General features: G+C 42.0%; 1 protein-coding gene across 3 annotated transcripts in view; it reads right to left on the bottom strand.

Annotated features, from left to right (window-relative positions):
• LOC118783104 (SPHK1 interactor, AKAP domain containing) overlaps window positions 1–12,253 on the bottom strand; it is a 72,675-nt gene that overhangs the window by 37,434 nt on the left and 22,988 nt on the right. For all 3 annotated transcript variants that reach the window (XM_036536804.1, XM_036536807.1, XM_036536806.1), the window contains exon 2: window positions 4,455–4,539. In XM_036536804.1, the coding sequence (XP_036392697.1) occupies window positions 4,455–4,498 (44 nt within the window). In that variant the 5' untranslated portion in view covers window positions 4,499–4,539. The remainder of the gene's footprint in view (window positions 1–4,454; window positions 4,540–12,253) is intronic.

Genomic DNA, 12,253 nt, shown 5'->3' with positions numbered 1-12,253 from the left:
ACACACTGACTAAGACATGCCATCAGCTTCGGTCTTCATCCCACATGCCTGTGATCAGTGAGATATATAAACTCACAGAAAGAGCAAAGGAGACTAATGTACTGGGCTTTACTTCACTCTATAGACATCCTCTACTAATATGATTATCCCCCATGGATACTGTCCAGCTACAGAGGGAGGGGATGAGCGAGGGCGAGAGCGAAGGGAGCTTGACTGCTGGGACAGAAGTGATCTAACGTGCAGTAGCATTGTGAGAACCAAAGCAGACCTATATGCAGACGGTGGACTCAGTCAGAGCAGGCGCAGTGAGAAAATACAATCTGAACTTCAGACCCTGGACCCGGTCTGGTCACCAAGAGCAACTGATTACTATGTGAAGCTGTGATCTGTGTGCCTTTTGTCTAAACTTGACAATAGGCAGGAAATAAGGATTTATTTGAACAATAATGTATGTGTGTATGTATTTCATATCACAATTCATCCAAACTCAAAACTCAAAAGCGCAAAGCCAAAGGAAAGGTATGTACGTCTGAATGTATATGACTCAAATGTTTCTGTTTGGCAAAAATACTGATTAACACATAAATAAATATTTATGAAAATCAATACCCCAGACAAAGCAATATCTCAAATCAGTAGATCAGCTACTGCCAGACAATTGGCGGGTAGGGGGTGTAGGGTCGTCAGCAAATGTCTCTTATATAACACATATTTGATAATTATCCAAAATCTTTGAAGAAAATAAGGCCTTCACAAGTACACAGAGGTGCTCTATGACTGTCTGTTAAAGAGACAAAGAATGCTGCTCAGTCCAATTCACTTCAATCAGGATGACTGAATCATACCCTGAAGGCTCAGCCAGTGACAAGTGCCTCATTACGCCGTGTCAAAACATCGGCGATGTAGGAGTAAATGAGATGACCACAAGGAATGTTAAAAACAGGACTTTCCGCGCTTAAAAATTCATCACGGGCAAATGGAAAGTAATAAAGAGTGGAAAGGGAAATATCTGACTGTGGAGCTGTCATAAACAGTCTGATCAGCAGGCCAGCGTGCCAAAGTGCTTCTAAATTTATCCCCACGCTCCTTGCGCGCCGGCAGTCGGCGTTGTGACTGATACGCTAGTTTGTCTGTATCATTTATTAAAATCTGCGACGGGGCTGCGGGACAGCGGGAGTGCCCTTTCTCTGCGCTTGGCGGGCGTGAAATGACACGAGCCGGCGACGCCGCGGAGAGCGCAGATGAATGAACTCCAGAATATTAATCTGTAAGAAACATCTGTCCGTCGCACGGTGACTCAGGGCCCCTTCTGTCCCCACCTTCGTTGTATTTTTTACGCTTTCATTTTCATCGACCACTCCTTTGTCTTATTTACGTTTTTCCATTTGTGCTTTTTGGTCTCTGATATGGGCCAGTAATGCGTGTTATTCCTTTGTCTGGGCTGTTCTATAAATAGTCATTTGGCGGTCCTGATTCTCACCAGATAGAGAGAACAGGTAGAAAAATCCCACAGGGCCCAATTTTATAATGAATTAGCATTGAAATACCAAACATAAGGCCAACGGTTTATCACGTGATCTTAATCTCTGCTGGAAGGCAGAGAGAAAGAGAGATGGAGAGACAGATAGACGGAGTGTGAGAGAGAAGGGTTTATGGGAGAGATGGAAAGCGAAGGAAGGATTAGAGGGTGCAGGGAGAGAAAGGTGGAATAATTTACATGACAGATGGAGAATGAGAAAAGGCAAGGGAGGGATTTATGAGAGAAAACAAGAGAGACTTAGGAACTTATGATGACCAACTTCACACATGTGCACCATCCTCATTACATGTCTGTGGTACATGTACCAGACGCATACCACACACCCCATTTACAAACACACACACACACACACACATACCTCCAACCAAAACATTCCCCCGACAAAGATATACCGTCCAGTAAATTTACACAATCCCCATCTGGCCTTAAATGTTCTGAATCAAAAGGTAGAAGGAAATGTTCCCGGCGCCAAGATTTTATTCGATTAAACCCAGTGCATGTCTCTATGTAAACAGCAGGGCGGCAGCGTTAAACACATTCCCCTGTCTTTCCTGTGAATATTGCAGCTGAGACAGATGGCCACCGCATACGAGCCCCACTTCCTGCCGTCAGGGCGGCCCATTCTGAGAGGCTGCCTCCACCAATGGAGATGCATGCCGTCTTTATCGCATCACACCAGCGTCTGCTCGCATCTCAAATGAACGGCCTGTCACTCCACGTTACAGTCACACCTTTAAACTGTCTGTCAATCATCAGGCATATGTCATGCTTCAAGTAAATGGGAGAAGGCACCTGCAAGTATTTATTTTACTACACAGCGTGCAAATGAATACCGTTCCGTGGACGCAATAAAGTGATAATCAATGAACGTCTAGACAGAAGTCTAGCCAAGTAATACGTTTTTATTTAACAACTAAATCTATCTATCTGGGTTAGATCCATCCATTTCTGGAACAGGACTGTCTATGTTCTGCTGTACATTGTACAGCAATTAGACAGTGTGAATTGAACACCAGTGAGCTGGAGTGAATTAGCCTACACTAAAATGCTCTGGATTGCATTTTAGAGAGGAGTTGGTTATATTGCAGTGAAATGGTGTGGATTATATTGCAGTCAGATGGTGCGGATTATATAACTGCTGTTTTACGGCAGCGAGATTGTGTGTTTTATACCGGGATGAAATGGAGTGAAATACAGTGTTGTAAAACTCTGTGGAATATACTGCACTGAAATGTGGTTTAAACTGCAGTGAGATGATATGGATTATACTACAGTGAGTTGTAATGAATTATACCACACGGAAATGCTGTGGATAACTACTGCTGTGAGATGTTGTGAATTATACCGCACTGAGATGGTATGGATTGTATGGCAGAGAGACGCTGTGGATTATATTACAGTAAAATGCTGAGGATTGTACTGCAGAGAAATGTTTGTCGTGATCATGGCAAAGTGAGATCTGAGAGGGCCGTGTTTGCAGGATCAGTGCAGATGCTTCACCACACACACATCTGAATATCCATTGTTTCACTGAACTGTTGGACGCTGTTTACACTCAGCCATGGCAAAATGACTACATTGCATCAGTTACCACATAAATGACTGTGCCAACCCCCTTACAGAACAGAGGGGTACTCCCTGCTTTCTCACCTGCTTCCTGACACACACCCACACTCAGCCCCGCCCCAAGCTCAGCCCATGCCCCTGCTGGGGCTGGAGAGGAGCTCTAATGGCTCAGCACACAGGGAAACATTAAGGTTTACAACCCTCAGCCGCAGAATACCTGCTTCACAAACAGCTGGCCTTTTCATTCTCATATCTGTCAACATCCTGCAGAGAATGTTCTGCCTGTCACAGGTAATCCTGGCAGGGAAGCATTGTGATTCTTTATTTGCTTAGCAGAAGCGTTTATCCAGGGAGACTTACAGAGCTTACTTCTTATCATAGATTTATACAGCTGAATTATTTACTGGGATAATTTAGGTTAAGTGCTGTGCTTACTGATACAGCAGTCCACCTGGGAATCATTTCCATTTCCTTTCCTGCCATACCACACCACCTCAGTATTTACTTTAAGGTCATGAGACAACCTGTACTGCATTAAAATCTGAAATTGTATATTTGTTTGGTCATGACCAAGGCTCACACCTGTTCTTGCTGAAATAAAAACACTTATATCTGCAGGGAGGGTGGGGGATTAATGGTGATGAAATCCTAACTTTGATTGACTCACACCAATCAGTCTCTATAATAGCGAACAATAGCTTCTGCTTTAGAAAGGACAGCATAAAGCACAGCCAAGGATCTGAGCACCTTTAATCAATTTAGGAGAGACTGTGTTAAAGAGTACTTTTCAAGGTACCATAATACTGACTTCAGACAAAAGCCAACCTAGGAACAAATATTTGAATCTTTCATATTCAGCATCATTTAATCTCTGACATTATTGTATTTCAATCTGATAAGCAGCTTGATTTCTGTGATTCTGTATGAAATGCCAGAGAAATGACAGGTAAATAACAGTCATCACAATTTATTCCAGCAAACTTTGTGTGTGTCTGAGGGGTTGTAGTATTTAGTGGTATAAGTGTGGCCTTAGATGTACCCAAAGTAAGTTAAAAATATGACACACATTATCTCTTCTCTATTTCTAGAGCACTTCGCAAGCACTTTACTGACCAGTCACTTGTTTTGCTCTTTAATTGGACAGAAGAACGCGCTTACTTCTCTACCGGTTGATTTATCGCAATGTTGTTGTGTGCAGAGATCTTTATTCATGTGTGTAGTGATATAGTGGCATTCTGGCTGCATTTACTCCTCCAGAGGCTGGACTCTAAGGCAGTTTAGTTGCCATTCCCCGCCCCTGTGAACGGCTTCTTGGCATTGGGACAGAGTTTAATAAGATTCTGCTTACCTCTCAGTGAAGTTTCTGAGCGCCGTGAACAGGTTACTCAGCATCTCTTCCTCGCTCCCTCCTCTTTCCGTGGGAATTACCTCACCTGGAAAACAAAAGGCTCATTTACACAGGGCAGTTTTTGTTCAATCTTTGACTGCAGGCAGAAAAAAAAACTGTAATATGTATTGCAGAGGGAGACATTAAATGTACCATTAATAATTGCCAGTTGGAAAACTGATCCCAGTATAGCCAGGAGAAAAACAGATGCATCAGGGAATGGTGTTTCTGAAAGTTTGCCATGAACCTCAATTTGTAAATAACTTTCATAGGGGATGAAGGCAGAAGTACCCCAAAATGGCCATTTGAGACTGAATGCTTTCTACCTGAATTTATATGTAGACTGAATAAATGCAGATGCCTATATGCATATGCAAGGACAGTATATGTGTATGTACAGTGTATTTAGTATGTGGTGTATTTATATGTACAGTACAATCCATAATTAAGTAACAGGTTACTGAGGCAAAAAAGGACTACTGTCATGGTGACAATAATCATTTCACTCCGTGGTGGGAGATATGAATATCTACATCTCTTCACTCCTTGCTAACCCAGAGATGATGCATAACATTTAGCTGTACTTGACCTCTTTAACTGAACAGTGAAAATGCACACTGATTGGTCCTGATTTTCAGGTAGAGGACAGCAGAGCACTGTTATAAGGTCATTAGACCCAGAGACAAGGTCATTAGACACAACGATGATGTCATTAGATGCAGTGATGAGGTCATTAGACACACTGATGAGGTCATTAGACAGAAATAGGAGGTCATTAGACAGAGGGAAGAGGTCATTTGGGCTTGTTTGGGGCAGAGAAATGAGAAGTAGAACGGTGTGCTCAGGTGAAGCCACGCTGATTGCTCTCAGAGTGCTCCGTGACCGCTTTGATTACAACCGCAGGCAGGTGCTGGCTTTATGACCTTTCAGTAAAGCATCACCTAATGGATAATCACAAACGTATCTGATTACAGTCTCACAAGCACCTCTGCACTGATTGAGTCACTCGCCTGAAGAGTGGCCTGTTGCTGAATAATCAGTCGGCTGATCCTTGTCCTCTCACCTGTCTGTGAATACCAGCATTTCACATGCTGTCAAAATCAACACACAACAAACTGAATGCATCTAAATACAGTTTCAACCTGACCATCAAATACTTTTGGGAAACGGTGACATCATGCCACAGATCAACTCCACTAAGCAGAATACCAGAGAGATCACAGAGGCTGCCAGACTCCTATTAATGATGTGTGTTTGTACCAGAGGACCAGAATGAAGAGGCTCGCAGGCTGTGGTGAGGGGATTATGGGTAATTAGAGACTCAAACAGAAGCGCACGACCTGCCTCTTAATGATAGAGAGCCAGAGAGAATCTGCAAACAGCCCCGCGGCCCACGTCTGCACCCTGGAAGAGTCTCGCTTTGATGCTGCTCTACATCTGAGGCGGGTGTCCTCATCTCTCTGGCTAATCCCAGGCACAAACGCACTCTGGCGAGAGAGAGGGCAGCTGCCTTTCTCTCCGGTTTAATCATCTGTTAATTGATTAGCAAGCGAGAGCGTGTCGTGCCGTGGGATAAGATGCCGGGAAGAGGATGCTTCGCCGTGACATGGAGGAACGCTACAGATCTTGCTTTCCTTGTAAATGACATCATCACCAAGGGCCGAGCAGAGCAGGGCGCTGTTTGGGATCTCTTCGGGGGAACCTGTAGGTGACAAGGGGATGGGGTGCTGTGAGGTAAAGATCAGGGGTCTACTGCAGTATAGCTCCTGTCCACTCTGCTGCGTCGGGGTGTGTAATTGATGTTTCATTAACGTCTCACTGCACTTCACCCTCAGGGGTACCAAAGTTTAAAAACATCTGAGTCAATCTGTTCATAAACTCAGTGCATGAGTTTGTAGTAGTCAGTCGGGTGACTTGTGTCTGTGTGTGTGTGTGTGTTTGTGTGTGGGCATGATGCAATGCTTACTTTGTCCCATTTGCACCAAGAGAACCCATTTCAATCCTTCAATGAATGCTGCCAAAATAAGTTATATAATGATTTAGTGAAATGTTGCAGAAAATGTACTTTTTGATACCACAACCAAAACCTTGTTGCAGTGTTGACAATAGGGAACAGGTGGATTTAGGGACATTATCCCAGCGAATCTGGCCTTTGTTTTTTTCACGTTTTTACTGGTTCAGTGGGTCACAAAATATCTCTGAGGGTGTCATTCTTCTTTGAGATGGAATGTGTAATAAAACCAATTCACACAGGAGTTGTGTCTCGCCACGCCTGGCTGGTTTCCTAAGATACATTCAGTGAGGCTTATTGTGGACAAAGCCAAGTACAGAACATACAGCAAAATTTTGCATCTATTCCAGGTGAGCTGACAGCCTTGTCATTTTCTACTTGGCCCCAAAAATGCAGCCACTTTTTTTTTGCTTGCTTCCACAGGTTAAATGAACAGGGTATATCAGGGAAGGTGTCTGTAGGGGACTGAGGTGTATCAGGGGAGATGCGAAGGTGGGGAAAGTGAAGGTGTACAAGCAGAGATATTTTTGGTGCGGTAGAAAAATCTTGTTTCGAGGACAGTGCCAGTAAACCTGCTCTAACCTCTGACCTGTTCTTACCATGTCACTCACTGCCCTTCCTTTAATCTTCCTCCACCCCTCATAGTCTCTGCACTTTCTCTCTAACGCTCAATATGACTCCTCCCACTTGTGATACTAGGCTTGTCACCATCCCCTTTACTTGTCTCCCCCTCTCACTGTTACACACATGATGTCCCTGCCCACCCCTGAATCCATTAATAACTGATCCCAGTACAGCTCGCTTCTCAGTTCCAGGGCAAGGCCATAAAGCAGAGACTGTAATGGCAGGTCTAGCACCCACATTAAAAGCTCCATTCCCTCCATGTTGTGTCTCTGGTCTTTTTACCAAACAGGACCCATTTGTTGTTAGACATCCTACAGATGTCTGTGGACAGTGTCAGTAAACCATGGAAAAATACAAAAGTATTGAAATAATTGTGTATGTAAGGTTTGGAAAAATTTTGAATCCCAAAAAACTGTGAAGCTTTACAATACAACACCATCCACAACAGTGTGTGTGCCTGCATGCTGAAAATTGAGGAATATATTTTGGTGCCTTCTAATAGGCTAATACCCTACAGGCATGACAAAGTATCCTCTTCTGTCTGGCTACCTGTCTTCCTATTTTTCTGACCATCCATAATTGGATTTGTGATTACATTGGTTTTCAATTTGTGGTGAATTTTTACATTATTTTGCCAAATAGTAAAAATCCATTTTGATAAATGGTCTCTCAGTAATTCACTGTCCAGGGCACTGTCTAGCTGGTGTATAAAGGTGTGCTGTGTGTAATCTCTTTAAAAATGTTTGGGCCACTCTTAAGTGCCAATTGCCAACATAGCCCTTAGCTGTGTTTTTCTAGTCAATATATAATTATATATTAGTTATAAAATAAATCATTTATTGTCATTTTTACAATTACGCATATAATGTAGAATACATCATAAGGTTCCATATATTTGAAAATATTTCTGTAGCACAAGTATGCAATTCCATATGTGAATGTGACAATAATGGACATGTTTCTTACCATATGTTGTTTATTTTGACATATATTTAGAAATATGTCTCATATTTTTTCATTTTAGTTCCCATGAAATATTAATGTACAGTCTGTCAGTTTTCTGGAATTGCTAACCAGAGAATTATGTATGTGTTTATTGTAATTAAACTGTCAAAGTGCTGCTATTATATTTACAGAAAAAATAGAGATTGCATTGATATGTACACAATGTGTGTGTACATATCTGTCATTTGCCACTCAAAGGCATATAAACAAATGTGCATTTTGGAATTGTTATTAATTGAATAGTTAATTATTCATGAATTTAATTTAAATTTGGTTCCTGACATTAAGAGCATGTTTAATATAAAGCAATAGTACAGACAAAAATTTACTATTACAGCTGTTGTGTATAGTACACCTTACAAGTATGTGTAGTACAGGTTTATATGTATGTATAGTATAGATAAGGTTGTGTATAGTACAGGTAGAGATGTATAGTGCAGGTGTATATAATACAGGTAGAATTTTGAGCACAGTAGAGGTAGAGGTGTGTCTAGTACATTTACATTTATATTTAGTTGTTTCGAAGATGCTCTTATCCAGCAACTTATATAGGTTACAATCCTTACATGTTATCCATTCATACAGCTAGATTTTTTCTGAGGCAGTTCTGGATTAAGTGCCTTGCCCAAGGGCACAACAGCAGGGCCTCCTTCTCACTACCGCACTGCTGCTCCTAATAGATGTAGACATGTGTACACAGAAGACACAGTCAGCCTGTGTCTGTCTGTTACAGTCTTAAACAGACTTGACTATGGAATGCCCAATGTCCATGCTCCGTTTCTTGGCTTGATGGGACTGAGGTGGGGGTATTCACCCACCCACTTGCTGGTTGAAAGGTAATGGTGTTATGGAAGTTGTGTTTTGCTGAGAATATAGGAATCAGGTATTCAGTTGAATGGTTTATTGAGGACAAACGCACACAATACACATGTCTGGCGGTAAGCAGATGGGGTAAGTAACTGGTTGGCGAGTTGGTGGTGGAGTTACCTGTGGGGGTGCAACTGATAAGAGGCAGTAGCAGGGAAAGTTTCGGAAAGTTCAGATCAGTTCTAACAACTAATTGTAAGATGTAGGGGTGGTGTGCCCCTTACCACCATGAGGCAGAGGCAGACATGTTGCCCTTTTGACCAGTTGGTCTTAAGACAATTATCATAAGACATGAGAAGAATTGTTTTTCATTGGCATAAAGCATTTTTTTCCTGCCATATCAGCTGGTATACAGACACTTAGCTAAACTGTGCAACTCTTATACCCAAACATTTTATGCACTAGGTAGTATAGTATTGAATGCAAGATACAACAATGTATTCTAATTCTAACAGGCTTCCTTGCTGTTTTCTATGCCATTGAACTCATTCAGCACTGTATTACATGTGGCGAGTGAGTCCAAAGTACCTCTTAAGAGCAGCTTGCTTGATTCCAACCGGCAGAATATTTGAACAGCATTAGTATAAGAATGATTCTCTCCAAGTTTTTGATTGCTATATGCAGTTGATTGTTATGGCAGTTTTTACAAAACAAAGGATATTGCATAGAAACACAATCGCCTTTTTAGAGCTGGGTCTGAGTCTGCGCAGGCATAAGGAGCATTTCACAGTTTCATAAGATCTCCCCTCCGCTGCGCAACGCGTTTGCATCCGTCTTGTTATCTGCGGAAGGCAGCTGTGCTTCTCCAGGCCTCCCCAGGTCTTGCATTTCTCTCCACCCCTCAGCCATATATGAATTTGATGATGTGCACCAGAGTCTGCTAAGGCTTTCAGTGTGTTATTGATTAAGTGTCGTCCATGAAGGAGGAGCTGTAGAGCTGTGCTGCACACGACCTCCTGCGTGTGCATGTGTGTGTGTACATGCGTGTGCGTGTGTGTGTGTGTGCGCGTATGTGTGTGTGTGCATGTGTGTGTGTGTGCCTGCATGCATGTAAAAAGCCTAAAAGACCTTGATGACAGGATATTCATTTCTGTCTTTCTATCAAATTTAATTGAACTCTCAGCTACAAAAATGAGAAAAATTTATATGGAAATTTAACAACGTCCAGCAAAAATAATTGGATAATTATAATGTGCATATTTCAGGGCTAATGATAGCACACGCACCTCTAAGGCTGTCTTTCAGACGGAAAAGGTTCAGCATGGCTGGGCCCGGGCAGAAAGCTCCGAAGACTTCATTCTGTTGGGCTGTGAAGGGGAACTCGTCCCTCCGTGTAGAATATTATGCAGAGCCCAATTGCACTGATTGGTGGTACTATAGGTGTGCTGTAGGTGTCATATTTCACATGATTTTTAGTTGAGGCCACTGCCATGTATAGGTGCTATAAATTCAAATGTATTCTGTATTCTGTATTCTGGATAGGTTATGTCTGCTCTTTTTGTTGCTACTGTAGGGTTGATGACACTTAACTCTTAGCTTTCTCTCATTTTCCCTTCCTCTGGATGTTTCCTCTATCTGGACTTCAAGCCATTATTTTTAAACCAACTTCATGACAAACATACACTGCGCACCATCAAGGCACCCCTCCTAGGCCTCACAAAAGCTTTGGATGGGTGTAGACTGTTTACCTCCTGGGCTGTAAAATAAAATTATATCATTTCTCACTCACTCTCCTTCCAAGAGCAAACCTTTAGCAGCCCTATCTTGTATGTTCTTCAAGAACTTAAGAATTCATCCATTTCTCATGATCTACTTCCCCCAGCCCTTGTACTGTCCTGGACTACTGCAGTTCCATGTTTGCTAGCATCACTGCCTGTGCCACCGGATCACTTCAGTTCATTCGGTGCAGTTTTTCTTGACTGGTTTTCAGCTGGTGAAAAAAAATTCTGTTTCCACCACCTCCCATCTCTCAATTCACTTTAATTCAGTAAGCCCTATTTGCACGAAATTCATTCTGTACATTCTAAATATTTCAAAGTTGAGGTATAAGAATGAACACATGTACATTTAAACCTCTGAACACATATATTATACAGTGTGATATCTGTAATTGTAAGAACGATAGATGCAATAATGATATAATGAACACATTTGTCAAAAAAGAGAATTGATTTTTATACCTGCTGACTATATTTATGTTTGTGTTTAGTCCATGCCGAGTGGTCACTGACTGTCCCTCTGCTTATTTACATTTATTTTTATATTTATTCATTTGGCAGACACTTTTATCCAAAGGTAAAGTACAACATAAGCAAAAAACCATAAGGAGTCAACAATATTAGAAGCATTGCATGACAATGGTTCAATGGTTGGCCAGGCAAGGTACAAACTAGCTGGAACAGTTAGGAAAGGCTAAGATGTACTGTGTTGGAAGTAGTCCTTCAGGCCTTCTATTTTTTTTATCATTTGTCATTTATACCTTGATATCATGTGCAAAAATTAGAGAAGATTCATGAATATTTTCCTTATTTAAAAATATTTTTCATAATGTAGAAGGAAGATTATGTTTGTCTCTACCTCACCTGTCTGGCACAGCCCTCCTATGCAATCTTCTAGCATGACTTTTTGTATAAGACTTTCTCAGTGTCTCTCTCTCTCCTGCTTCATTTTCATTCCATTTTCATTTTCCACTTTCATGGTGCTCTGACACAGGACAGTGTTTCATCAACAAACAAGATGCAATTATACTGTTAATCTCTGACAGCTTTCGAACCGACGGCTGTCTCTTTCTCTTTCGTATCCCCCCCATCCCTGTAACCCTCTCATAACTGCGTTTCCCCCTGGCTCCAGCCGTTCACTATGACATCAAGCTAATGTTATATTGACATCTACGCTCTGTGGGCCATTAGCAGGGCAGTGTTATATTAACATCCCCAGGCCTCTGGGGGGGACAGTGAGAGGAGCGGAGTGCTATCCCATGTTCCTGTGTTACACGATCTCTCCACCTCTGTGTCTGTCTCTCAACCTCCGTTTGAATGTTATTGATGAGTCAAGGTAAAAGGACTTTGGTGTAACGTATGCCTCCATGTCTACAACACTTCACACATGTCTAATATCTGTAGGCACGGTGCTGAAATTAACAATGCAGAACTTTGTGTGAACATCAGGAGACTATAACTGTATCGCCGCTCTGTGATTGGATCCCATCTGTACATGCTCAGTAAGTCTTCTCAGTTATGGACAGTGTGGGACG

Source organism: Megalops cyprinoides, chromosome 9, assembly GCF_013368585.1.
Source record: "Megalops cyprinoides isolate fMegCyp1 chromosome 9, fMegCyp1.pri, whole genome shotgun sequence".
Classification (NCBI taxonomy): Eukaryota; Metazoa; Chordata; class Actinopteri; order Elopiformes; family Megalopidae; genus Megalops; species Megalops cyprinoides.
Note: the sequence above shows the minus strand (reverse complement) of the source record. Positions and strands in the feature narration are given on the sequence as shown.